The sequence below is a fragment of the Fopius arisanus genome, unplaced genomic scaffold (genome assembly GCF_000806365.1).
Source record: "Fopius arisanus strain USDA-PBARC FA_bdor unplaced genomic scaffold, ASM80636v1 scaffold00074, whole genome shotgun sequence".
Taxonomy (NCBI): Eukaryota; Metazoa; Arthropoda; class Insecta; order Hymenoptera; family Braconidae; genus Fopius; species Fopius arisanus.
The window spans coordinates 563593-590400 of NW_011887813.1; the positions used below are offsets into that span (position 1 = coordinate 563593).

The 26808-nt window shown below is 37.6% G+C and overlaps 8 protein-coding genes across 12 annotated transcripts; 3 read left to right on the top strand and 5 right to left on the bottom strand.

Annotated features, from left to right (window-relative positions):
* Nucleotides 1-599: 599 nt before the first annotated feature.
* On the top strand, nucleotides 600-3373 carry Kif19A (Kinesin family member 19A). Its single transcript, XM_011310305.1, has 7 exons — nucleotides 600-710; nucleotides 810-959; nucleotides 1043-1258; nucleotides 1461-1936; nucleotides 2046-2221; nucleotides 2288-2993; nucleotides 3189-3373. The coding sequence occupies exons 1-7, from the start codon at nucleotides 615-617 to the stop codon at nucleotides 3292-3294; spliced, it is 1926 nt and encodes a 641-aa protein (XP_011308607.1). The 5' UTR covers nucleotides 600-614; the 3' UTR covers nucleotides 3295-3373.
* Nucleotides 3127-4969, bottom strand: LOC105269782 (uncharacterized). Of its 2 annotated transcripts, none has more exons than XM_011310304.1 (6): nucleotides 4762-4969; nucleotides 4459-4648; nucleotides 4159-4362; nucleotides 3834-4100; nucleotides 3342-3540; nucleotides 3127-3282 (listed from the first exon to the last, which is right to left on the bottom strand). In XM_011310304.1, exons 1-5 carry the CDS (start codon nucleotides 4866-4868, stop codon nucleotides 3364-3366), a joined length of 945 nt encoding a protein of 314 aa, XP_011308606.1. In that variant the 5' UTR covers nucleotides 4869-4969; the 3' UTR covers nucleotides 3127-3282; nucleotides 3342-3363. The 2 variants fall into 2 exon arrangements, with proteins under 2 accessions (XP_011308606.1, XP_011308605.1); XM_011310303.1 differs by having other exon boundaries at nucleotides 4459-4678.
* A 131-nt stretch (nucleotides 4970-5100) lies between these two features.
* Herp (Homocysteine-induced endoplasmic reticulum protein) lies at nucleotides 5101-7373 on the bottom strand. Of its 2 annotated transcripts, none has more exons than XM_011310306.1 (2): nucleotides 7120-7373; nucleotides 5101-6832 (listed from the first exon to the last, which is right to left on the bottom strand). In XM_011310306.1, the coding sequence occupies exon 2, from the start codon at nucleotides 6772-6774 to the stop codon at nucleotides 5695-5697; it is 1080 nt and encodes a 359-aa protein (XP_011308608.1). In that variant the 5' UTR covers nucleotides 6775-6832; nucleotides 7120-7373; the 3' UTR covers nucleotides 5101-5694. The 2 variants fall into 2 exon arrangements, with proteins under 2 accessions (XP_011308608.1, XP_011308609.1); XM_011310307.1 differs by lacking the exon at nucleotides 7120-7373 and adding an exon at nucleotides 6987-7107.
* Nucleotides 7374-7833: 460 nt separating this feature from the next.
* On the bottom strand, nucleotides 7834-13927 carry E(Pc) (Enhancer of Polycomb). Its single transcript, XM_011310308.1, has 7 exons — nucleotides 13610-13927; nucleotides 12809-13349; nucleotides 11947-12085; nucleotides 11383-11624; nucleotides 11042-11298; nucleotides 9057-10745; nucleotides 7834-8895 (listed from the first exon to the last, which is right to left on the bottom strand). The coding sequence occupies exons 2-7, from the start codon at nucleotides 12959-12961 to the stop codon at nucleotides 8778-8780; spliced, it is 2598 nt and encodes an 865-aa protein (XP_011308610.1). The 5' UTR covers nucleotides 12962-13349; nucleotides 13610-13927; the 3' UTR covers nucleotides 7834-8777.
* A 779-nt stretch (nucleotides 13928-14706) lies between these two features.
* Nucleotides 14707-16743, top strand: LOC105269788 (uncharacterized). Its single transcript, XM_011310310.1, has 7 exons — nucleotides 14707-14864; nucleotides 15079-15265; nucleotides 15349-15477; nucleotides 15549-15734; nucleotides 15855-16122; nucleotides 16289-16460; nucleotides 16579-16743. The coding sequence occupies exons 1-7, from the start codon at nucleotides 14753-14755 to the stop codon at nucleotides 16647-16649; spliced, it is 1125 nt and encodes a 374-aa protein (XP_011308612.1). The 5' UTR covers nucleotides 14707-14752; the 3' UTR covers nucleotides 16650-16743.
* Nucleotides 16660-17516, bottom strand: LOC105269787 (uncharacterized). Its single transcript, XM_011310309.1, has 3 exons — nucleotides 17377-17516; nucleotides 17096-17228; nucleotides 16660-16969 (listed from the first exon to the last, which is right to left on the bottom strand). Exons 2-3 carry the CDS (start codon nucleotides 17220-17222, stop codon nucleotides 16737-16739), a joined length of 360 nt encoding a protein of 119 aa, XP_011308611.1. The 5' UTR covers nucleotides 17223-17228; nucleotides 17377-17516; the 3' UTR covers nucleotides 16660-16736.
* Nucleotides 17517-17836: 320 nt separating this feature from the next.
* Zw (glucose-6-phosphate 1-dehydrogenase Zw) lies at nucleotides 17837-23219 on the top strand. 3 transcript variants are annotated; one of them, XM_011310312.1, is made up of 3 exons: nucleotides 17837-18102; nucleotides 20716-20840; nucleotides 21016-23219. In XM_011310312.1, exons 1-3 carry the CDS (start codon nucleotides 18012-18014, stop codon nucleotides 22438-22440), a joined length of 1641 nt encoding a protein of 546 aa, XP_011308614.1. In that variant the 5' UTR covers nucleotides 17837-18011; the 3' UTR covers nucleotides 22441-23219. The 3 variants fall into 3 exon arrangements, with proteins under 3 accessions (XP_011308614.1, XP_011308615.1, XP_011308616.1); XM_011310313.1 differs by lacking the exon at nucleotides 17837-18102 and adding an exon at nucleotides 19660-19892; XM_011310314.1 differs by lacking the exon at nucleotides 17837-18102 and adding an exon at nucleotides 20362-20532.
* Strip (striatin interacting protein) lies at nucleotides 22434-26623 on the bottom strand. Its single transcript, XM_011310311.1, has 3 exons — nucleotides 26485-26623; nucleotides 23672-26283; nucleotides 22434-23596 (listed from the first exon to the last, which is right to left on the bottom strand). Exons 2-3 carry the CDS (start codon nucleotides 25962-25964, stop codon nucleotides 23331-23333), a joined length of 2559 nt encoding a protein of 852 aa, XP_011308613.1. The 5' UTR covers nucleotides 25965-26283; nucleotides 26485-26623; the 3' UTR covers nucleotides 22434-23330.
* Between the last annotated feature and the right edge of the window lie 185 nt (nucleotides 26624-26808).

Consider the following 26808-nt stretch of genomic DNA (forward strand, 5'->3'; position numbering starts at 1 on the left):
AAATTCAAAAAAAAAAATTGCCAATTTAACAAAAAAAAATCAGTTGGATTATTGCTATTAGACGAATCACTACGGATTTCCGACAGCAAGAAGGAATTTCTACGTAAACAATTTGAACATAATTTCCACGATGAGACAAAATCTTTACCCTAGATTTCTACCCTAACATTTCTTACTGAAAGTGTCAATTAAAAAAAAACACGTGTTGGAAAGTAGCGGAGAGTTTTTTCTTTTTATTCCTTTAAAATGATTCAATTGCTTCAATTTTCATTCGATTAACATTTGTATTTTCTTGGAATCATGAAAAATATGAAGCAATTGTATTTTTCGTTCCGTGACCTTCAGATTGATTGATCATTTTGTCAATTTAGTTTTACATGAGAGAATTGTTATAAAAAATAAAACTTCAGATGGTGATGTTGGATGACTTGGAGATCGACAAGTTGAAGCGAACATCTCCACGCCAGTACTTATACGATCTAGTCCTCGGAGAGGGTTCAACCCAGGCGGAGGTGTACGAAGGCACAACAAAGCCTCTGGTGCAAGACATAATCGATGGATTCAATGCCACCGTCTTCGCATATGGGGCAACTGGAGCTGGAAAAACCCATACAATGGTGGGGAGTCCAGCAGAACCCGGAGTTATGGTTCGAGCGCTCAATGATATTTTCCTGGCGAGTCGTCAAATACCGGAAAACGTTGATTTCGAAGTAATTAATTTACCATTCAATTTATTCCTAAGATTAATTTGCATTGCCTTCAAGTGCTGGTAGAAATCCATTTTTTCTCATTCCGCTTCCACTTTCCAGGTGACGATGTCATACCTGGAAATATACAACGAAAATATCCGCGACCTGTTGAATCCCAGTACCGGTTACTTGGAGTTGCGTGACGAGTCTAGGGGTCGAAGTGTTCATGTCGCAGGTCTCACAGAGATATCAACGAATTCTACGGAGGAAGTAATAAGTTGATTCTCTCTGGATTCACTCAGGGATCCAAAACATCACCCTGGATAATAACAGGTGTAATTTGTTGATTGAAGGTGATGAAGCTGTTGCACAGAGGGAACACAGCGAGAACTGTCGAGCCAACAGCAGCGAACGAGACGTCATCAAGGAGTCATGCATTACTCAGTGTCCTGGTGAAACAAACGACAAAACCCAAATCAGGAAAGGATATCGGTCAGCGGACAAGGGTCAAGCAGGGAAAACTTTTTATGATCGATCTTGCTGGGTCAGAACGTGCCAAGCAAACAAAAGTACGTGTTGCACATGAGAAATAAATGATTTCTCCCAAATATGTATTTTTATAGAAATATTTTTTCATCTGAAAGAAAAAATTCGGTATTTATTGAAAATGAAAAGAAAATGGAGGTAATTAATTGAATAATGTCATTTATTCGAACGAATTAATAATGGAATTGAATTGATAATTAATTTTATTCAATCCATTCAATATAGAATCAAGGGAAACGACTCCAGGAAGGTGGCCACATTAACAGATCACTTCTGGCCCTCGGTAACTGCATCACAGCCCTCTCTGCAGGTGCAAGATATGTAAATTATCGAGATTCAAAATTAACTCGGCTTCTGAAAGATGCCCTCGGGGGGAACAGTCGAACTGTCATGATCGCTCATGTATCTCCAGTGTCGGTTCACCGGGACGAGAGTAAAAATACTCTCATGTATGCGGATCGAGCCAACAGAATCACAAATAAAGTCGAGAGAAATATCGTCGATGTTAATTATCACGTGTCCCAGTACCGCGACATTATCAGCGATTTGAAGAACGAGATTTCGAGACTCAGAAGGAAAATGCACGACTCGGAGCGACCGCTATCGAATGTCGATGAACCGATCACGGAAATGAAGTCCAATGACTTGAGAACATTGAGGGAGAAAATTGTTTCGGTCTTCAAAGAGCAGATGAGGTTGAGGTAAATTTGCAATTCAAATCGAGAATTAAATTATACTATTTGTCCCCCCATTTTTTTTGTTGTTCAATGGAAAATTTGTTTCACCCTGATGTAATGAATTTTCGCGCAGACGTAAGCTGATGGAACTCGATAGCCATTTACTCGGTTTGAATATCGCGGGCGAACAACAGCACGCAATCATAGCCCACTGGGAATCCCGGAACAATAAACTGTACAAAGCGAGTAAAGACTCAACTAGAAGACGATGCAGTGCAGACAGTCAAGTTGAGGAAGTGGATAATGAAGGTACAATTTCCGAAAACACCATAAATTTCGCAACTTCACCCAAATATTTTGTTTCCTGTTCCTCAGACTCTACAGAAGAAGGGGAGATAGATGATCTGACCGTTCAACAAGCGTGGAACGAGTTATCAGAGATAAGCAGAGAGCAAGAGCGTTATTCAGAGATGAGAGCATTGACAGAGCGAGAATTAGAGAGTTGCAGACAGCAGAGTGCAGATCTAGAAGACGAATTGCCATCCCAAATAAATTCGGATCAGGAACGAGAATTATTAGCACTGATGCTACGAGTTCACGAGCTTGAGGCAGACAAGATGATGCTACAGAGTGAGAGACTTGTGAAGCAACACGAATTGAGGAGGAGAGAATTATTGCTGCTGAGGTATGACAGACAGAGGCAGATATCGGATGAAATAATTACACGTCAGAGGAGGATCATGGAGGATGGAAAGCTCGAGCTTCCGAATGATCTCCAGGGGTTGTACGTTATGTATCAGCAGGAGATTCATGCAGCTGCTTACAATGACAGCAATCTTGTTGATCTATCTGTCTCGTCGATGCTCTTCAACAATCGATTGCCCCCAATCTCGAGAAACGTCGAGGTCTTGGATGACAGCAGAATACCCAGTAGTTCCACTGATTCAGACTGGGAGTCACCGCTGCCTCCAATTCCTGAACCTAGGGAAATCGAGAGCGTCATGGGACCGATTGTTAGACCACTTCATTCACCAGCTGTTTGCACCTTTCCACCGATTTCTTCAGCTGCTTCGAGGATCAGGTAATTCCAGTAATTCATCTTATTTGATGAATGATTGCACCAGGAAGTCGTGAAAAATAATTTATTCGGGAATAATCATCGAAGGATAGTACAATTTAATTTGATTTATTGAATAAAACTCTAACTTCTCTATTTTTTGACAAATAATTACAATAAATTAGCTAGTGTAATTATCGCACTCTTTTTATATTGTAGGGATAATAAATTACGAAGAGTTGCCAGTGACAACAACGTGAGTCTGATAAAACCATTACGCGGAGGTAGACCCCGAGATGTTGGAAAGCTAGATCTACGAAAATGATCCGGATGAGGAGTAAAACGAGGAATTTACTGATTAGCTACGTGTACCTGAAGACGAGCAGATGAGAATTTAGGGAGAGCCTAACTGCCTCTCACGACGTCTTTGTCTAGCTGTGGAGTTAGTGATGATGGAATCTCTCTCTCTATCGGACTTCACGGCATTTATCATCGTCTCTACGACTTTGTATTGCATTTCGCCGGATTTCTTGGTCATCAGAGTTGGTCGTCGACGTCTGGATTCACACGACTTTCCAGGAGTACATAATTGTACAGAGAGTCACAATTATCCAGAACAGTCATGGGCACTAAGACCACCACTCGAAATCCCGAGTAAAAAATTAATTACCCTCACAGAGAAAAAATCAATTTTTTAATTCTGTCTTATTTTAATTCCAATAATTGAAATTCATTCAAAAAATTTATAAAACTATTTTTTTATAGTTTTCTCTGTGTTGGCTGATGTACTTCAAATTTAGGAAGTCTTAATGTGTCCATGACTGATCTAGGAATGGATAAAACTATTTGGGGACTGATGAATACCGTTCGTTTTATTTCCTCTATGACTCCGTAAGACTTGAGGAACTGATCTGCATGAGATCCAATGTCCTCCACAGTGGCTTCTCCAATCTTCACTCTTGGGATGTCTTCAGAGGGAGAAACTTCAATTTTCGTTGTTGTCCCGTGATCATGACACCTCCAGGACTCCAGTCGCTCGTCCCATTTGCGCTTCCTCTCCATCCAATAATCTACCGTGTGGCCGTAGATCGAAGCCGATTTCGATCTCCAACGCAATCTTCCTCTAGATTTCTGAGGGATCACTGATGATATTTCATCCGATTTTCAAATTCAACAAGAAAATAAATACCAAGCATATTTTCCACTTTAGGGGAATATCGTCACTATTTCCGGTAATATTAGTCCTGATATCAGTCTCCCTGAAATCCTCCAATTTTCTGGATATTCCGTCCAAGATATTGTGAATGTACCCAGAAACTATGGATTGACAATTGGGAGACATTGACTGAGGGAAAGTTATTGTCAAATAATGAACAAGACTTGCTCCAAAATTCTAGAGAATCGAGAGAGTTATCGAGATTCAAACGAACTATTTTCCACTCTATTTTCAATAAAAAAAATGTGACGTGAAAATGAATAAAGAAATTACAAACATATCGGCGGAGATTAATTCCATGTCCTTGTGGATCATTGCAATGTAGCCAGTGATGTACTCCAATTGATTTGGTTTATTGTATGTATCCAGTAATAAATATCCCAGGGCTTCCATGATCAATCGAAATTTAGCACTCGTTCGAGCATCGATTGACAGCGGAATATCCGGATCGGTGGTGAAGTACCTGGAGTATTGAGGATTTGTCTTGCAAAAACTAAATATTCGGAGAACTTTTATTGATTTCAATCCAAATGATTACGAGGCATTAAGAGAATTCTTTGAATTTTTGGTAATTACCCTATGAAAAATAGATTCGCGTGGTATTGAGGATTTTTTTCAATACCCGACCAGATCTGCTTCATCACCGTGTGACCATCATTACCTCGATGACTTTTATTTCCCATGGGTTAATCGATTTTATCAAACAAATGTCGCTCAACAAATGAAATTCAATTGTGTGAAATTGATTTTTTATATCCGTAAGGGGATATAAGGGATTTCTGGGGATTCGTAATTCCAGGAAGCATTCGTCCAGGGTATCATTGGGAACTAACTGATGTGTTGTAGACCTTTGGAAATAAAAGTGAACATTTTTTCTTAATTATGAGTTTACTAAACAAATTACTTGTAAACCTATTAATCTTTGGAATACAATTTATTTTCAATGCAATAAAAACTAAGCAATATTAATGCATGATTCGCTTATATCACATGAGAGAAAACATTTTCTTCTGAATATCTTCTTCCTTTAATATTTATCGATTAAAAACAAAATTAGAACACTTACTTAACAATTTAACTGAGAAACAACTCGAATAGATGTAAATTCAAAAATTCTGCGAGGATAATTTCACGTTAAAGAAAAATGTAATGAATATTTCTATAAATTCCCATAAATTCACGAGGAGTTACCCAGGATTTTTCATAAATTCAATAATGTGAAACTTCTGATCGTGAAAAGATCAATTCTGCTGCGAACTTTGAAACTACGATGAGTGCATTTTTTTTCAAGAACACTTTTTGCAAATATCTTGGAATCGATGAAAGATAGCGATATTTCCATAAATACCGTTTTTGCCGCTCTCATTTTTCAAAAAAAAAAAATGTATCTTAAGAAAAATCGCTATATTCGTTTAATCTGGAAATATCATAAAAAAAACTCGCCTTGAAAAAAAATGAACTATCGCCACTCTGCAGTAGAAATTGTAAAATAAAGTATTAGGGATTAATTTAGAGGACAGGTGGTGGCTGTTCAGGAATGAGAGATGTGAAGAACGAGCTAAAGAAGGTCCACGTGAATGCCCATGCCCCAGGTCTTCCATTATCTTCGTTGGGATTCGTACCCCTCAAATCCTGGGGTGGAGGTTCTGCAGCAGGGGCTGGATTTCTCTGATGATTCGATTCAGCAGGCTGGGCTCCCTCGTTATCAGCGTTGTTATCATTCTCTGCACGACCGTTATCATTTGGAAATATTGGCTGACCCCTGAAGAACCCACCCTGAAGTAGATAAATGGCGAATCCCAGAAAGGTTACCACGAGGAACCTCGAGGGTGATGAGTAAAAATAAACAATACTGGACAGGACGAAAAAACGAGTGATGAAATCGAAGACATCGAGCCAATCGTAAACAACACCAGCTTCTCGATTCTCTCTAACATTATTATTCGCAGGGTTGACGCCTGCATCTGCCCCCTCTTGCTCAGCCCCATGATTATCATCATTACCTTCGTCCTGATTGGCATTATTATGGGTCTGATTATTCGTATTACTCGCAACGTCTGGCCTGCGGACATTCGTCGACTGGACGTAGGGTATAGTATTTTCCACCTGAATTCCCTGGGCTGACATTAGATGCATATATTGCGTTAAATAATGGGCATACGCTTGCTGCATCCACGCCATTTGTTGACTATTGAGTTGACTATAGTATTGTTGTACCGTTGGTGGTGGTGTCATAATATCTGAAGTATGAACTGTACTAGATGGTGCCTGATAACTTGGCAATGACTGGTAATTCGTGGATTTCAGTGTGCACACCAGGTGGATAATGTACGTGTTATCCAATGGCTCATTCTGATTATAATTTTGTGGAAGGACATCTTGCAGAATCATGGAATCACTCAGCAGTTGACCAGAGAATATGACCTTCTGCTCACATCGTTTTGGTTTTGTAGGATATACCGTTTCGAGATGCTCCTTTAACCTCCCAACAGTCCAATGCAGCTGACACTTGACAATTTGATCACTAATCTGTTGATCCGGTGCCTTAACAAGTAGATTAATCATCTCGACGTCACTATTTTCCCCCATTAGGTGTACTTATCAACAACACTTCTTCCTCAATGCGCAGAATTTATTTTGCTGTCCACTAGAACAAGAACAAATAAGTTACCTCTTCAATTGTCATTTAATCGTATTAGCGTCGTTAATTGGATTGACGAGATAACACACAACGCAATATTCTACAACTGATTGAAATAACCGATGACTTGATAATGCATAAAACATCATCAGATCATTACCATTAGTTACTCGAGCATTCCAATGAATTGTGGGATATTTTTACTGAATAATAATGCCCTTTGTAATTTTACGATTACTTTTTTCAAGGGAAAACAATAGGAGTACATTGTCAGCTAGATTTTTCATACATACAGAGATATTTTATTTATTCAGAAACTATGGCCACATAATTCGATCAGCAGATATCATACTGGTGTGTTATCAGTGTTATTATCGATGATGAAAACGTTATCAGGCCGAATAAACACTGATTATAAGAAGACAACAAACCGCGGAAGTGAACTAATGTGAACTGATGGTGAGGGAGTACTTGGACGATTTTTTTCACGACATTCTGGGTATTTGGCAATTTTCCATTGGTCCAAGTCAGTTAACTGTCGTCAAATGACTCGAAGGGCGCAGGGGGTCAACCAATGAGAAGTCCAGCCATGGAGTCACAAGAATTTTTTTCCACCTACAGGTGAATCTTCATTGATCCACAACTCCAGCGACATGTGGATGCCGCCAAAATCGAATTGCCGATGCAATTTTGAAATTAATAAAAATATAAACAATCTTGGGACAATAAAGATAATGAGGGAAAGCGGGATCTCTCTCAATTTCAGGATCAAATTTATTTATTATTCTTCCTGTGATTCTTGTTTCAATTAATTTCTTCCGTGTTATTCTTTTTCTATCTTTCAATTAGTCATATTTTTTTTTACACATCACTGCGCACCTACCACAACAACATTTAATTACATTGATTTAATTAATCGCCTTAAATTAAAAGATACAGTAAGCGTAATTATTTTTGTATTTACAAAATTTCTCTTATTATCATTTATATTTGTAGGTTTTCTCTCATTTATATGTTTAGTTGAAATCGTTCAAATGAATATATCTATTCATCCATCCCTACCTTCATCGACGTTCCTATCCATTCATTTTTACATTTTCCTCACTGCAGAATCATTCAGTGTTATATGGTCATCATAGAAATTGTCTATTCATTTTTTTTAATCAACTGTTTCAATGAAAGTTACGGGTTCTCCTCCAATTTTTATATTTCGTTTCACTATTTTACCATTCGTAAACATAAGACTGAAAAAAAAAGTGTTGACTAAATCAGTTAATACTTCCAAGAGCGAGTACTTTAAGCTGAACAAAAATTAAATTTGGTATATTGTAAAAAAAATAAATAAAAAATCTCATTCCTTTTGGGGTTTTATCTCAAATTTATAAATTAGTGCATTGCGATGGACATGAAGGTACATTTTTATTTATTTTTTATCATGAAAATTCCCTGCATCTCTGTACGTCGCACAATTTCTCAATAGATTGAGCAATGGTTTTTACTCAATGTTAAATTTACTTGAAAGAATGTTCGAGGGATTCAAACCATTGGTAATTCTCTCTGAAAATTTTTAACTACATTTGACTATCACACATCGTCGTGAACAGGTAATGGTTATTTTTACAATGAAATTTAATTTGAAATAAAGAGATTATCCTTTAGTTTCATAGAAGAATGTAGTTGGATCCAATTGTTGTTTACCCAAGGGAATAATTTTTGTTCATTCAGTATATATTTCACATAATCAATAGAAAATAAGCGTAGCCCGCACTTTGTCAACTCGATGATCATTCTGTTTCCTTATTCACAGATTAAAAAAATGACGAATGAGAGATTGTTGGAGAGTCATTGGAAAATAATTTTCCTTGCCCCTTATTTCCAATTGTGGTGAAATTGATAAGCGAAGCCCCCAGTTATAACGTGAAATATTTGATGGGGGTTTTAACAACAGGCATCATGTCACTTCCATTGCGAGTGAATTTGTCTTATTAGTTCGCACTAGTTGCTGCTGCTGTGAATTTGTATCACAGGATGATCCTTCAACACCATCTACTTCCATATCCATTCCCTCACTGAAACACGAGTAATCATTATTTATTTATCTTCCCTCGGATATGTTTCTGCTGAAACATCCATATTTTTCCCACCAAACGAAAGTAAAAAAAATTGAAAATACAAAAATAAAAAAACATTAAAGAAGGAAAAATGAGAAGAGAAAAAAAAAACAATTTACCTATTATTACTATTAAGCGTAATGTCCTTAGACGTGGTCAACTGTTGTCCTTGAATGGGTCCAGATTGCTGTACCTGATGCTGCTGTTGTCTAGCAAGACTGGCCAATTTGCTGGGCGCGATGAATCCAGGTATCAACCCAGTGGGTGGATGTTTCTGTGGTAACAATAACGCCGATTGACTATGTCCACTATAACCACTACTATTCTGGAGAACAACACTAGTCCCATGTAAATGACTGGACGGACCATTCTGATGTCCATTACCAAAGTTCGTCATCCCAGTGATGTCCACATTACTATTCCTACCCCCTCCGGTAACCACTGATTTATTCAATACAGATGAATTACCACTGCGTGATAACGATTGTCTCTGTTGATTTTTATATTGCTGATAATTACCATTGTCGACAAACTGATGTGTACTATTTATGACTGATGATATAATCGTTGATGTGGAAGGATTGGCAATTGAGGTAGTGATGGATGGCGATATTGCTGAGGATACTGACGATGATAATATCGATAATGATGGTGAACATGTTGTAGTCACTATTGGGACATTAGTATTTACAGTTTCACTAACACTGCACTGATTACCACGACATGATATAACATTGTCTGTCAATTGGCTCACGTGGAAGCGCGAACTGCCGAATTGATACTGATCGTCGTTTATCGATGATGAAACACCGAGATCGAATTCTGATAATGGATCGACGTTGAAATAATCGGATACATTGAATTCGGTAGTGAATGGTGACTCCTCACCAGGTCTCTCTGGCTCAAAGTCAACGCATATGGAGGTGGCTTCTTGGGGTATTTGATATACTTGAGGTGTTGTGCGTGGATCTGGCTCCAACTCACCCTCTGATTCTTCGGTACTGCTACTTGTCATTATTAATGAGTTCACCACACCGCCACCATGTTGATAATCACACTCTGGGCTTTTCGGTCGAAAGTGTAATAGCTCCTTTTTTATAGTGGTTGTTGTACCAACTGCTGTTACTAAAGGATCCACTGGTGAAGCCTGTTGGGACTCGTGAATTGTAAAATCTAACGATGACCATATGTCATCCATACTGCTAGAATAGCGATCTAGGATAACTCTTCCTCCGCGACCTAGCCTCCGCCTGGCAAGGCCTATACACCTTGGACTAGGTTTACTAATGCTGGTCAGTGCAAATCTGTATTTTTTATTGGCTCCCCCGCCCTCGCTTTTCTCACACCACGGCCAGTTGCCAAAACCATTTGATACAGGTGGAAGGTAAGTGGAATATCGATTTCGACGAAAGGCAAAGGGACCCTCTTCCGTGTTATCATCTTCATCGCGATCCGATGACATGGACATTTGTGTGTGGGGAAAAGGGCTGTCCTCGTCCGAGCTAGCGAGCGGGTCCAGCCCACTACCAATCACACTGGTCCTCGTACTCCTACTGCTACCAGTACCTGAACCAATTCGTACATTACTCTCATCGTGTCCACCTCCTCTACCATCCACTTTGTGTTTTCTCTTTTTATACTGTCGTTTCTCCTTTCGTGGTAAGCCATCCTCTTTGTTCGACAGTTTATTTGCCCAGTTCTGGTGAACACCGAATTGATTGGTAAATAGGGGTGCGAATGCTGGCCTCGTCGTTTTCAATGCCGACACGTCAGACAGTATTTGCCCATTGAAGTCTTCCGCTTGATACCTGAGAAAATGTTTCAGGAATATTAGATTTTGTTTTTTTTTTATCTCGATAAATGGTAAAGGGCTATTAGCTAATTGTATTCATAAATGACTTTTCGACGAATTTTTTTGATTTCATTTCATTGAAATTTCATTTAAATTCAAAAATATTCTATGAAAAGTTGAGTAAGAATCAAGTCTACTGGATTCCTTTTACACCTTCACTAAGTTCATTTTTCCCTCGATGTCACAAAAGGATTTTTTTTATTTTGTCTATTTGAGTTTCTAATTGATTGTAAAAATGGAAATTTCAATTACCTCTTCTCATAGACTTCAATAGTCAAATGTAAATGTTCACGTTTCGTTTTTTCTCTTCTCTTGACCAATTCGAGAAGAGTAACTGCTCTACTGAGATCCCTTCGTAGTTTGAGCATTTTTTCATAACTTGTCTCATCGTTTTTACGATTTTTTCTCGTTTGCATTTTCTCGGTTATCCGCCTGAACGCTAAGTAGGGATTATTGGCGGCTGAACCCAAACGATGATCAGTTTTCACAGTTAGCAGTAGGGGATGTTGCTAGAAATTGATTGAAAAATTGATTATCAGGGAGTAAATGACAGGAGCAAATCGTTCTTTCATTATGGTGGGGAATGAATTTACTGTTTTCAGGCGTTTGTTCAGCCAATAATCGAACACAGCTATTATCAGATCATCGTCCTCCTTTAATAACGCCTTAGCCTCGTTTAGAGTAACAACATTCTGTCCTGAACTCTTCTCCAGTCTGTCCATCATCTCCTCGAATTGCAATGGGGTGAGATCCATTTTTCTACTTTGAACTCCCACCCATTTCTCATCCTCTGAGTCCATGTCGTAGTCTGGGATGTCTTGTTCCATTGCAAATGCTACAAACAATTCAAATTTAATAATTTATTACACAATCTTCAAAGGAATTTCTATGTATCATCCATCTTTGCTTATAATAATTTATATTCAACTAGATATATTCGTAAGCCATAATTCGTAATTAATTTTCAAAATTTGAGAAATAGAATTTTGATGATTTTTTTACGAATTCCCCTGGAGTTCTCCAGGAATGAATAATGTGTAAGAGAATTTGGATTAACTTCGTAATGGTGATAATTATTGAGAAATCACTCAAGTCCATAATTTTTAAAGACAGCGGGAAGTATAGTTTCAGGTATTCATTAATTCAAATAAACTCACGCTGCATGTGAATCAATTGTCGAGGTAATTTATAATCAGCCGGGTATATCTTGTCGTATGCCTCCACATCCGTCAAGTCGGTGACCTCTGGAGTAGGGATTATCAGTCCCGCGCATATTGCCCGTTGGAGATGATGCTCCTGTTCCCAGGTATTTGATTAATTCAGTGATATTGTTTTGGAATGAGCGGGATTATAAAAGTCGATACGCGAAAATATTATTTTGTCAATTAAAAAACTTGTGATATGCCACGATAAAATGAATTTTTTCTCTTAGAGGATAAACACATCTCATTGTTATCGTAACATTGAAATTCCTAATTGATGAAAAATTACCATTTAATTTCTGATTTTTATTTCATTTTAATTGAATCAAAATGAGTAAAAGGTATTGTCATTAAAAAATTGATTGTAACTGAATCAGTAAATTATTTCTTCATGAAGGATTTTTGCAATCAGTAAAATATAATTGTTGCTCTCGATAAATATTGATGTAATTTTATTAACAAACAATTCTCAAATCGTCCCAAAATTTGCACATCTGAAATCCCCAAATTTCGATGATTGCAGGACCAAAAATCCCAAAATTCTGCTCTCATACAGATCCATTTGCATTAAAAAAAAAAGAACAAAAATAAAACGCTCTGCAATAAAGAACTCCCCTCTTTCCCTCAACAATCAATAACCTCACTGACACCTCGATGACCCGTTAAAAATCATTGAAAACCCCCCAAAAACAGACCACCCCGTGATGTTTACAAATCCCCCCAGATCCTGGACAATTGCAAAATGGCGGATCATTGGAAAAACATGCTCGCATGCTGCCCTCATGAATTCGCAAAAGAAAAAAAATCATCAACTTACGCATTCTTCCTCCTTAGTCATACCACTAGGCATTTGAGGTACAGCCCGATTAATAGCCGAATAATCTGGTAAATCTGGAAGTTCCTCAGCCATATAAATCGGCATGGGCTTGGAGGCGTCCAGGGCCCTTGCCCTGAATGACAGTTTGCTCATTGTCACTTCTTCCTGTCACGAAAAATGCCAAAAAAAAACCCTCCCAACCCCCCAAAATCACAGATGTTCCACAAACTAAACTTTCAGTCCCCAAGAATCAATATCTCACTGAATAAACACATTTTACAACCTACATAAAAAAAGAAATGTGTCACTTAACCTTAAAACCACTGTCTCATCAGTCAAGAAGATATCACCAGGTGAAACACTCGAATATCTCCACCACACAACTCCTGTATAAAAATCACTGCTATTTACTCATAAACTCTCCATGTGTCCAACCACCACTGGATTTGAAGAAGAAAAAAAAACACTCGTATTTACGAAGAAAAAGAATAATTGCGAGTTCTCTGGGAATGGTTGTCTGCAGTTACATACATCAGCACATCTACAACAGTGGTAAATATTTTTCATATATTTTTGATTCATGTACACATAAATATATATTTCACATACGCATGTACAAGGTGCATGTACATATTAACGATCAAAACGGCATGTGTCAACGGTGTGTACATTTATACAGTACCATTGTACATATGTACATGGGTATGTATTATGTATAATATGTATTGTGTATGCACGACTTGCAAGAGACTCGGGGCGTATGTATGAGTAGTGAATATATTTTGTCACTCTCGCACTCACTTTTAATCTCGTTTTCTCTCTCACTAGATTGTTGCCCTCTCTATCAGATTCACTCAATCCTCCGTCTTGTGTTTCTTTTTATTTTTTCTTATTCAACGTGGGGCTCGTATCGGGGTCCTACAAAAGGCCCCGCAACACCCACCACGATGGTATTTATCAAGGTCTCATCGTTGTACAATGATTATCATTATTAAAACACCCTTAACACTCATGCACTAAGTATAATTGTTTTATTTCACTGCGAGTACATGTTTGCGTTAGACTATCCCTGTGCTTCAACGCCATCATGGCCGATACATAGTAGCCATTTTAATTCACAGCGCGGTGAACCATTGACTCCAAACAATCTAGAGGGTAGATTTTTTGGGGTAATTATCGCCGGCAATAATTACCGCCGATTTACCGACTTTATTTACTTCTTCACGTCAATATTACCTAATATTACCGGACATGACCATATTACCGTGTCCAAATACAAAATACTCAATTGCCGATCTGATTTATAATCTTTATTATAATTTCTCAAAATCTCTGTTTATAACGTGTCATCGTTATATCGATATATCGATTGCTGACCCACCATACGGGTTTAATTGACCCACAAATTTTTAAAACTATATTACGAGATTTAAATCTCGTCCCGATGGAAAGAATGGATTGAATAACAGGATTTTTGCAAACCGTCATTTAACCTCGACATGACCACTTTTCAAATAAAGGGCTGTCCGGGGGATGTCGCTCTGCGTTTATGCCATATTGCAATTTCAATTCTACTCGGGAACGGGAATTATGACCAGAGATGGAAGAACAGACTTGTGAATAATTTCAATGGGATAGTCATTTCCAGGAGGAATCAGGCGAATTTCGTTTTTTTTTAAAATAAAATTACCTGGTTTCGATCCGTCACGTATTAATTGAAAAAATCAATTATTCGCGAGTCGTATGCTCTGAAAAGTGAAAACGTGAATCCGCCATGTTGTCACGCGGGGTTTTCGAAATTGACTTCCGCCTGCCGCCATTCGTTCAACTGAAAACGCGCCATGAATAATGATAATAATGACGATAATAATAACGACAAGTTAGATGATTCAGGATTGGCCAGGCCGTTTCTGTAACCTATTTTTTGTTTGTAAACAATTTTGAATGATGATGGCACGATTGTTTATTTTATTGTCCGTTTGGAGTGTGAGTTTGGGATTCGAAGGGGGTCTTTTACTGAGGGATTTAGGAGAGAGAAAATACAATTCTTTAATAGGTAATTAATAGGTAATTCAAGTACTGGTGAAAATGGAGTTTTAATTATGATTGTATTTCGAGGTTCAATAGAAGCGCTTCAAAATAATTTAGTTGAATCCACTCGGTCAGAGCTCCAGACTTCGATGAATTTGATTGGATTTGCTGAATTAGACTCTGCTAATCTCGAGATATTATTATTTCCTCACAATATAATTAAAAAACTATTTTTTCAGAAAAGTCACATTTACCAACACATGGAACTTGCTGGCACAATGCACTGAAAGTGTTGAAAAATAATTGTGATAAATTGAGTGATCACGAGCATTCATTACTCGCTTTAAGACTGGCTAATTGTTTTCTCGAGGACTCTGGGCATGGAACGTACGATTGCTATTTAAGTGAATCGCAGGATGTCAGGAGGTAGAGTATATGAATGTTGCAGGATGAATAAAGTTCAATTAATTGATTGATTGATTGATAATCGAGGAATTTTTTCTCTACAGGAAATGCATCAATAGTATGTCAGATCGTGCCTTCGGAGTTTACAATGAATTCTATACTCACACGACACACATATGTTTCTTTCTAAATCACGAGCTCTGGCAGATCGAAACCAACAATATCATACAAGTGTAGGAGTTTTTGGATTCTTAAATTTGTTCTCCACTGTGTTGTAAAATTTAACACGAGATTTTCTGTGTAGTTTGTACGACGCTTCCTCGAAAATGAGAGAACAGCTTCATGAAGCTTCAGAAATCCAAGGATCGATGCTCGAGAGTCAAAAGGAGGGATTGACATTGCAAAATAAATTGTTGGATCATGGAAAGACCCTGGAAGGCATCATTGAGTCATCAGCGGAGACTGTGAATACTATGGTAACTGATTTCAGGCAAGTAATCCTTCATCCAACAACAAGATCAATTGATGGAATGCATTTAAACATTCTGTCATCTGTGATTCCCCTAAATATTGAAAAATAAACTGTTCACTTTTTTCCCCTTCGAAATAGAGAAACTTCACGAGATCAACAAGCCCTTCTTTACGAAATATTTTCGTACATGCGAACTTTCCAAGACTGGATTATCGGAGAAGTTTCTTGGTTCCAGTCAATCTTGTACTTCACTGTGACATGTATCATCTGTGCATTGTTCAGCTCATCAAAACGCACAGCTGACGCTCGAGTGACTCTCTTCACTATTCTGAGTATAAATGTCGTCCTGGAGAGAATTGTCGTGCAGTACGAGTACAATACCAAAGGAATAACTCCCGATGATGCGGTAATTGTCCCTAACTCTAATAACAATCAGTGCAGGGTAATATGGACATATTTTCATAGGAAATTTCTAGTCATCAGAATGTCTATTGAAAATTATAAATGTTTTGCGCATTAAATTTATTTCATTTTCACTCTCAGTGTAGTTTATTCTGTAATTTTTTTTATAGATTCAAGTTGTTTTTTTGACTTGGTGTCTCCGGAAAGGAGCACTACTCCTGTGCTTCGGTGTTTTATTACACTCCTATTACACGTACAGAGATGAGTCCCACGAACAGTTTACTGTTTTGAAGAGAATTGAGAAACAATTGCATACGTTACAGGATAATCCTGTGACATTCCGTAAGTTTTCATTGCTCCTAACTTGAAGCAGCTTCTTAATTGTTTTTCATTCGACTTTTCAATAGCAATTTTATTTCTAATTATCAATTCATTGGAACCATAATCATTTGTATTACAGGATATACAACCAGACTAGCTGTAAAGAAACTCCGAGAATCTCAGGAGAATCGCATCGCAGATAAAAAATGAAAATACATTATTAATCTTCACGGTATATTTAAAATTGCTCTACAAGAGGTTCTGTACAGTATAATATAATTGGACAAAATGCACTATTTATTTATGGGGAAACATGGCTAGCAATTTGTTTATTTGTCCAAACTTGAGATTTTTAGATCCAGGCGTGAGGACACCCGTCAGGGCCTGCTCTTTTGAGAAATTTCTGTTCTTCAGGTATGTCTTGTAACAATTCTGAAAATTTTCCGTCTCTTTCGTGCACATTCTGTCTTCGTAGTTATTCTTAACGAGACAAGAGAGAACCAGAGTGATTTCCTGAAGACATCCAGCCTCTATATAACAAATTAATAATGCAGACAGGATTTGAATGAATGAAAAAAAATTGAGGGATGCTCTTAAAAATTATTTTTTGAATCAATGAAATTGGTGAATCTTTGAAATTGATGAGAATCAATTACCAAGTGTTCTGGTGCCTTTTCCAGTGACACGATTCCTCAATCTCAGAGGAAGAATTTCCTGAAATGGCACTTTATTCTCATTCTGGGGAGATCTCGCCCATTTCATGAATATAATGCTGGATCGCATTTTTCTCTGTAAATCCGGTGATAACATGAATTATTCTCCTTGCAACATGAATTTTATTGTGCCGCCGATCGCCATTGCATTCCACAGAATTTCGAATTGGATTTTTTTTCTTGAGATTAATGTCTGAAGTTGTTCTTAAATATTTGAAACTCACCAGAAGAATTCAATTTCGCTGTATGTACTGTTATTTCAGTTCTGTTCTCTGTATTATTTACACTAGATCCTGAATTTGAGGTTAAGTTTATCCTCTACTCTTCTAATCACAAGAATTTCCGAGATATATATATATATATATATATATATATATATATATATAGTGCGAAGATTTTAAATCGTGTAGCCCTCTGGTGGAAAAAGACTACAAAAACGATAATAGCAATACCAGTTCAAAACAAAGATTGTTATATATTTATAGATATTTATTTTCGGAAGATAAAAAAAATGAAATTCTCAATTTATCAATTTGAATTATTGCAAATTTAAATCGCGAGTCTTAAGAAAAGCGAAATTTTCATTCTTAATCATCCCAAAAATTCTTATTTCATTCTTTAATTTAAAAAAAATTCTCCTTGTACTTTTTCCCCACTATATAGTGCATAATACACGGCGACGCCTTTCTCTACAGTATACATATATATGTTCATATATATATCAAAGTATAGCATGTGAATTCTTCTGTAATTTCAACAGATTCTAGTTCAATAATACATTAACAATTAACAATACAAAATTCTGGTGAATACCACTCGGTCGTTGGACGACGTGAATCTTCACTGAAGCAATTAATTGATGAGGAAATATTTCGAAGAATTGATTGGAATTCCTTTTCTGCTGAAAATGCATGACTCAGATGACATGACGAAGACAAAACCGCAACGCCGTAAGTTCAATATTTGTTGTAATTAGAAAAATAAATGCGATGTGATAATAAGGAGTATATAAAAATCACTGCACATGGGGATAGGATTTAATGTAATAACACAATAAAAATCGTGTATCCAATGACAATGAGGGATTCACGACAATTTAACTTCTTTCCATTTTTGAAATTCCTAACATGCGCAATTGAAATTATCGCTGACGGCGTTTTTCTTTTTTTTTTTTAAACGTTTTTACCTCGCGTAATTGCACATTCTTCAACTCTTTTACTACGCAGCAATAATATATTATCAATATTCTATACAATGTGATTCTTTTGGAATTTCGCGATGTTTCTCTGGCATTCAGAGAAACAAAAATCTACCTCTCAATGAAATTTTTTAATATTCATTGCAACGAAAAAAAAAACAATTATTAAATACGATGGGTTCCAGAGTTCAGAAAAAACCTCATTTTAATTCTATGCCATGACGAAGATGAGGTAAATCCGGAGATAAAAACATCTTGATAAATTCTTCAGTTTAAAATTAATCTGAATAAACCGATTCCTTATAATGCGAGACTAATTCTTTATTCTCCACTGAAATTAATAATGAGAAATATAAAGAAGTTCTAATACTTTAATTTAGCCTGAGGAATTGACAGCAGAAATGAGTAATCCCAATTGTTTGATAATTACAATGATGATTATAGATAGAAATGGATTTTCCCCCTGGCCCCGGCCCCTCTGATCCAATCATCCCCAGATGATCCCCAAGTGATACGTAAAAAGTATAATGTTCATGATAGTTTATCATTGGATCATATGAATATGAGTTATGTCACAAGAGCATCACGCCATTCTGCTAGGAAAATGTCCATCGTATGACGTATCCACGTGGTTCATGAATTTATATATCATCTACCCAAGACCGCACATTACGTCTTCCCATACTTCCCCCTCTCCCAATCACGACAAATTCACATCGATTCATTAATTATTAATCAATTTTTTTCCACATTACGCATTTTCGCCGCAAAAATAGTTCACCAAATCAAATCATTCCCTAAAATTTCCCCATCACACAATGAAAAGATCGTTAATTATTTTTTTTTTATAATTAAAAAAACATTTTTCTTTTCATTAAAATCATTTTATAAAAATAATCAGACGAAATGTCCACATGCAGACTGAATACGCAAATGTTCAAGTAGAGTTTTAAGACAGGACTATAAAAATAGAATAAGCGGATTTTTTTTTATAATTTATTATTGAGGGTTGAGGATTTCAGATGGGAAAGGGCTGGACTACTTGGGGGACTCCATGGAGGTGGTCTTCAGGGTATGTGAAGAGAAAAAAAATATTATTATGACCCTGAAAGGGACGAGATGGTCATTCTCCGATTCTACAACTTGACTTGTCATCTCTACTTATGTAATCTTTTGTTAATTGAAACTTACTCCATATCTACATATAAAAGTCCCATTACATAGTGAAGACTTGACGAATCTACTCCCCACCTGAAGGCAATTGCCCATGAGTTTCATACATTGGCTCCTCCCATTGGTTACCTGGGAATTATTTTTTTTTAAGAAATCGAGGGGGTCACATCATCACATCATTCCTCCTTTTCGTTTCAGTAGCACAATCTTCTGGGTTTAGTGCACGTCGAAAAAGTTCGACTTGAACCTGTGGATTTCTCAATAATTTTTCGATTTTTAAATCATTTCCCAGGAATTTAATCGATAATTCATTGATAATAGTGGGAATGGCTAGTTCCAAGGACAAGAAATATTTGGCTCTCGCATTAGGTTTGTGGATTTATAAATTCATCACTCTATTCTATTTTTGAAAACCGAGAGGAAGTTGCCTCAATCCTGCCCTGAAGTTTTTTCGAAATAACATTGAAATTAATGAAGATAATTAAATTTTCATCAAAACCTTTTTTACAAAGCTCGTTGGTAGCTATAAAAAAAGTTATTATGAAAAATTCCCCATCTCTTCTAGTTCCGGAGATATTTCTCTTTAAAGAAGATTATGGAACCAATTATCAATGTGTATTACAATGCTCATTTATAAATTGAGAAATGTTTAAAGAATTCGTAAAAATTTTTCAATCGATTCATCGTCATACTCTTCTGGATTATCGCCGAGCGATAATGCTATTTAAAAAGAAAAATCGACGATTTTGTAGGAATTATCTCTATTTTTCCTATAATCTGTAAATACGCATGATTTTGTAAGCTTATCGCGTAATTTTTCCCAATACAAGCAGTACCTCAACATTGCACCACTGGTTCTCACTACAAAATCTTTCGTCGAAGTGTGAACAAGTAGAATTGATACCCAAAGTATCGAGAGTCTTAATTCATGTCGTCGGCATCATAATTGTAACATATCGACCCAACGAGTGCAATTCTTAATTACAAACAATGAGCGCCAGATTAGGGCGTAAGTTGGCCACTGGAAATCGGTGGATTTTTTTTCCATTTTTTTATTTCAACAGGAACCGGAGTAATTGCAGAAAAAATGTCAAATCATTATAATTGGTCATTTGAGTGCAATATAATTTAATGCAATTAGGATTGCATTGAGATCATTGTTATTTATCGTTTAAATGTTCAATTTTTATAGGGGCCTCCACGGAGGAGAGTCTTCAAATCATCAGACAGTCCCTCAAACGAGATGAAATGGATAAACTTGAGGGCACCCATTTCTACGGACATACGCCTCACACATTCATCACACTTGGAGCATCGGTGAGTAATGAATAAATTAATTTATGCACCAAAAGTAAAAAAAAGAATGGAATTCCAAATGAAATGGAATTTTCTGGAGTACTCGGGTTTAAATAATCTCTGCCGCAAATTATCGGACGTTTCCCGCTAGAAAATGACGTAATGAGTGAAAAAATGTGTTTCTCGCATTTTCTAGGGTGACCTAGCGAAAAAAAAGATTTACCCGACCCTCTGGTGGCTCTTCAGGGACAATCTTCTTCCGAAGACTACGACATTCTTTGGGTATGCCAGGAGTAAATTGACTCTGAAGGAATTACGGGAGAAGTGCCATCAGTACATGAAGGTGAAACCCGGAGAGGAAGAGAAATACGAGAAATTCTGGCAATTGAATTACTACACTGCAGGTTCATATGACTCTGAAGAGGACTTTGCTGCTCTCAATGGGAAACTGGAGAATTGTGAGGTCGAGAGTAAAGCCAATCGTTTATTCTATCTGGCACTGCCACCGAGTGTCTTCGAGACAGTGACAGTGCACATTAGGAATACTTGCATGGGCCAAAAAGGTTGGACGAGAATAATTATTGAAAAACCATTTGGTCGTGATGCTCCAACGTCAGAGCGTCTTTCAAATCATCTAGCAAGTCTATTCCACGAGGAGCAGCTGTACAGAATCGATCATTATCTCGGTAAAGAGATGGTCCAGAATCTCATGACACTGAGATTTGGAAATCGAATCTTCAATCCAACTTGGAATCGAGATAATATTGCATCCGTCCATATAACATTTAAAGAACCATTTGGCACCCAGGGACGAGGTGGATACTTCGATGAATTCGGTATAATACGAGACGTTATGCAGAATCATTTGTTGCAGATAATGTCGTTGGTGGCTATGGAGAAACCAGCATCGTGTTGTCCCAATGATATCAGAAATGAAAAGGTGAAAGTCCTTAAATGCATAAAACCCCTGGAACTCGACGACGTTATCTTGGGACAATACGTTGGCGATCCAGAGGCTGAAGATCCTGAGGCACGATTGGGATACCTGGACGATCCAACAGTACCCCCGAATTCTACAACTCCAACATTTGCAATGGCTGCCTTGAAGATAAATAATGAAAGATGGGATGGAGTGCCATTTATACTCAAATGTGGCAAAGCATTGAACGAACGGAAAGCTGAAGTCAGAGTTCAATATCTGGATGTACCTGGTGACATATTTAATGGTAAAGCAAAACGAAATGAGTTGGTAATCAGAGTCCAGCCTGGAGAGGCACTTTATATTAAAATGATGACGAAAACACCTGGTATTACATTTGATATGGAAGAAACTGAGCTGGATCTCACCTATGGACGTCGTTACAAGGACTTGAAACTCCCTGATGCCTACGAGAGATTAATTCTGGACGTCTTCTGCGGCTCTCAAATGCACTTCGTAAGAAGTGATGAATTGTCCGAGGCGTGGAGAATATTCACTCCCCTGTTGCATCGAATCGAGGGAGAAAAAATATCCCCCATTCCCTACAAGTACAAATCGCGTGGACCAAGTGAAGCTGATGAAATGGCTAAGAAGAATAATTTTATGTACTATGGCTCTTACAAGTGGCCTGATCATCCTTGAGTATTTAATTTATTGATCTCCTCTGTTGGTATTTAATTATGAAGGGTTACATTCCATGTCCCATTTTTATACATACAAATTTCATGTATTTATTAAAATCATCGATTGTTCTCTATTTAAATTTTTACAATCCGCTCGATTATGGGAATTGATCGAATAAAAAAAATTTATATCTTGCGGGACAAGTGAAATTATTTGATCAATAAATGGTCAATATAATGAATAATTGAGGCAGAGTGAAATTCTTTCTATACTCTATAAATTTAGATTAGTAGGAAAATTTAACGAAATTTTCTGTTATCAAGATTTTTCGTAATTTGGAATAAATTTTTTTTTTTCAAAAATATCCATTTTACCCCATTTTTTTCTCACCAGACTCTGTCATGTTTCCATTTAGGTTATTAACGTCTTCTTGATATTTTGGAGGAGATCATTACGGATTTAATTACAGATTTAATTACAACTTGAATGGGCTTGGACAATAATTTTGATCATATTAAATAGGGCAATGGTTATCTGAAGTAGAAATATGGCTGAATGCAGCCATCTAGTCATACCCCACATTGTAATCTATAAAGCTATCAACAGATTCACCTATTCTTTATAAATCGTCTTCAAAAATCAAAAATAAATCGAAAAACAATGAAGAAATATCGAATTATTGCTAATGGGATGCATAAGATTGCAATGATAATTTTCGATTTGAATGGCTGAAGAATTCTATGAAATACAATAGTTGTATAAGATAATTTGAAATTATCATAAATGATGACTATTTATTTTTGAAGTGGTGAAATTTTTTTGTAGAATAGGATCCCCAGTGCGAAATTCTTCGATTAAAAAATATAATTTCATCATTGAAATGAAAGTGACGATTTTTCTAGAAAAATTTAGATATCATGATTCTCTATTTCCAATAATTTATCCCAGTCGATTGGGGTCTGGAATACTTCCTGTTGCAGCCATAATTCATAATGCTGTTTGAATTCGTCCGTCAGCTCGATGTTAGCACCCAGTACCGAGACGACTGAAGTGTCCACTGGATCTAATTGATCATCCTTGATTGTGTTCAAATATCGTCGATTGTTAAATTGATCGACACAGGCACGTAGGGCACACTCTTCGGCTTGGAAGTCCCAGGGTCTTGCCTCAAGATCTGCACATAAAAATAAAATGAATAATTTCAATAATCCAGCTAAATAATGATCCTGATGAATTCTCAATTTCTTACCATTTCCATAGGCCCAGTCGTCATTTAATCGATGTCTAACTTTAGCATAAATAACACTAATAGTCTTCATATTCGTCTTGCGCCACTGCCTCCCAAGGTACTTCGTCTGCATCTTCAGCAACTTCAGCACATACAGCTGCGTCATGGCATTTCTAACTTTCAACGTTCGTTTCAGAATGGGAGCGGATTTGAAGACGACTAGCATCATTATCCTGCTGTGTTTCCATTTTGTTAATTTATTAAGAATACGCAGAAGATTAATACAAGAGAAGATATTTCTCCATGAGGAAGTTTGACTGTCACCGAATTCCAGGCTCTCAATAGTCAATTCTGGTTGATCACCAATTACACAAATTGGAAAATCTAAGATAGGGATCATATTCTTGGCCTCGATATACGCCAAAATATTCTGATTGAGAAACTTGAGCACGAGGGGTATACAATTAGCAAAAACCAGATGCTGTGACATAAACTCAAATTGATAAATATGATTAAGCTTGAAATGCTTGAGTAGTAGCAGCAAAATAGCTGATATAGCCTTAACAATGATTTCCTTATGTCGATTGACATCAATTCCAAGTTTCATGGACTGGAGAACAGTCATGGGCATCTCCTCAGGTAGTACATCAGCCATGATATTGATGCTATCAGTTTTGGCTTTGCTGGTTGGTGCAGCAGCGAGTAAAATTTTCAAAAGAGCAATCATATACTGGGGGAGATTGGGTAGAATAGCTTGATAGAGTATCTCAGTGGGTGTTTGTCTGAGCGGTGGTTCAGGTGTGCTCATGGGATTCCTGGAAATCTCCTCTTCCTTTTGGATCTGCACCTCAGCCAGAGAAGTGTACATGTGTCGTTTGAGCGTATTAACCCCCTCGTGGATTGGCTGTGGTAGTCCAACGAGACTCTCGACATCTCCCTCGAGCTTATATCCCACGAATTTGAGTCGTGAACTGTCGAGAAAAGCTGCTACATCTTTCTGCCTAACCTTGGGAGTCCAAGGCAGGCCCCTGGACTTTGTAAGCTCTGGAGTACTGGGCCTCAGATCCATCGGTCGTTCACAGTACATGGGAATCTGGGACATCGGCACCATCCTCACACACTCGATTACCTCTACATCTCCCTCGTTACCCCCAGACTCTCCCTCTTTTGCGTATTCATTCTCCATAGCCAGGGCAGGCTCGTCCAGTGAGCTCTGCTTCATCAAGCTCCTTCTCAATGGACGTTTATTGCTGTTCCTCTTTTGGGAGTCTATTGCCTGAGTCTCTAGAAGATCTGCAGCACTCGTTGGTGGGGAGCTGGCCCTCATCGTTCTCGCAACCTCGATGGTATCCTCTTGTGGTGGCTCCAGACCTGCTTCTTCTCTATAGAGTTCCTTCAAGCGTTTCAACTCGTCAATTCCCCCCAGTGATACCAGGATGAGTTTCCAGAGGAGCAGAAGGACCTTCTTCATGGGAAAATGTGGGGCTGAGCCACTGCAGAACGATGTCACCATCCCCAGGAGTTTAACAATCAAGAGGTCCTCACCGTACACCTGAATGAGCTCCTCTTTGAAATTAGAAACGTTGTCCTTGTAAGGAGTGGACTCGAGACTCTTGGATTCCTCTCTCATTACTTCGGTTATTATATAGAGGACTGAGAGGATTATTCGGAGGTCTACTGAATCAGCGAGGCTCACTGCTAGCTTTCGCATGGCTGAACTCGCTGCTGTACTATTCTCAATCTCGATATTCAGAAGCTCGACAAAAGCTGAAAAAATTCCAGCCTCGTAGAGCATCATGACGTTGGTTCTTGTCCAGTCTTGCTGCTCTTTGTCTGACTGCATCTCAGCCCAGCATCCCTGAACGAGATACAGGATACAACGGGCTGCTTTCATTCGTGAGTGCTTATTGGAGACCTCAAGTTGATCCAGAAGTTTGAGAATCACTGATTTTTGCTGGGGCTGCTGGAGATTTTGCCAGCATGGCCGGAGCTTGTAACTCTCCATCAAATCATCGAATGCCTTCAGATTAAGTGCAAACTCATACTGCTCTGTATAACTGTACAACTCACCAATCTCATTGGTATGTGTGTCTGTATCGTCATATGCAAAATCAAGATCAGCGAATTCGATGCAATCGTTGGAGGCCCGCTTTCGACGATTGTCATCCAGTATTTGTTGAACAGTACGTTTTCCATTACCATTGGCATCCATCGTCGCCATTCTCTGATGGCTCTCACTCAGATTCATCAGATCACCATGAAATATAATGCCATCGTTCGACACGGGCCGCTGGTAATAATTATCGTCAGCCATAAATTATTATTTTTACTCACTGACCAATGATTCAAGGGCGCAATCACTGAATTCCAAAGGAATTAGTCCTCAGGGGATGGACAAGTCGGTCGACTCCAATAGTAATTTTTCCAGAATACAATAATCCTCTTCCTCTTTACCTCGACCTGGCAGAAAAGAAGGTCTTCCAATTATGGATGTCCAGGTCTTTGGCCATTTTTTTTTGTTTATATACTCGTGGATTTTTCCTCAGTCACGGGTGTCATGATGACAGTTTCCACTCGATGGCCTCGATGGGGTTATCTGGATTTCAATATGAGATATTCCCCCGAGATATTTGCTGGTAATCATAAAAAAATTAATATAAATACGAAATTACCGGGAAATTATCGTTAAACACTCAAAGGAAACGTCAAGAACAGTCAACACAGGGAAATAAAAAATGACGATGAGTTCTTCAACTCATCTTGCAGTTCAATCATTTACCCCTTGTACTCAATGATAAGTGAAAACTATGTGAGTGGTGGTAATGAATATACACCTTATTCTCGAAAAATGATCAGTTGTCCGGAAAAACGCTTGTACTTTTTGATAATAATTGATAACAATGGCTTTCACTCGCTGCTCTGTTGCTGTGTTCATACCCCTTCACAGTCCACACAATTCACCCAACATTGAAAAACCTGGCACGTCGTAGGGGTGATTAGGTAGTTGGCACCGCATAATTATAAATTCATTGGTTTTTTTATTACGATCAATAGTAGGACTTTTGTATATCATTGTAATATGATTAAAAAATTTTGTAGACCCTTCATTATTTTTTAATTAAGTAAACAAAACAATGTTCGGAAGTTAGCACCCCACC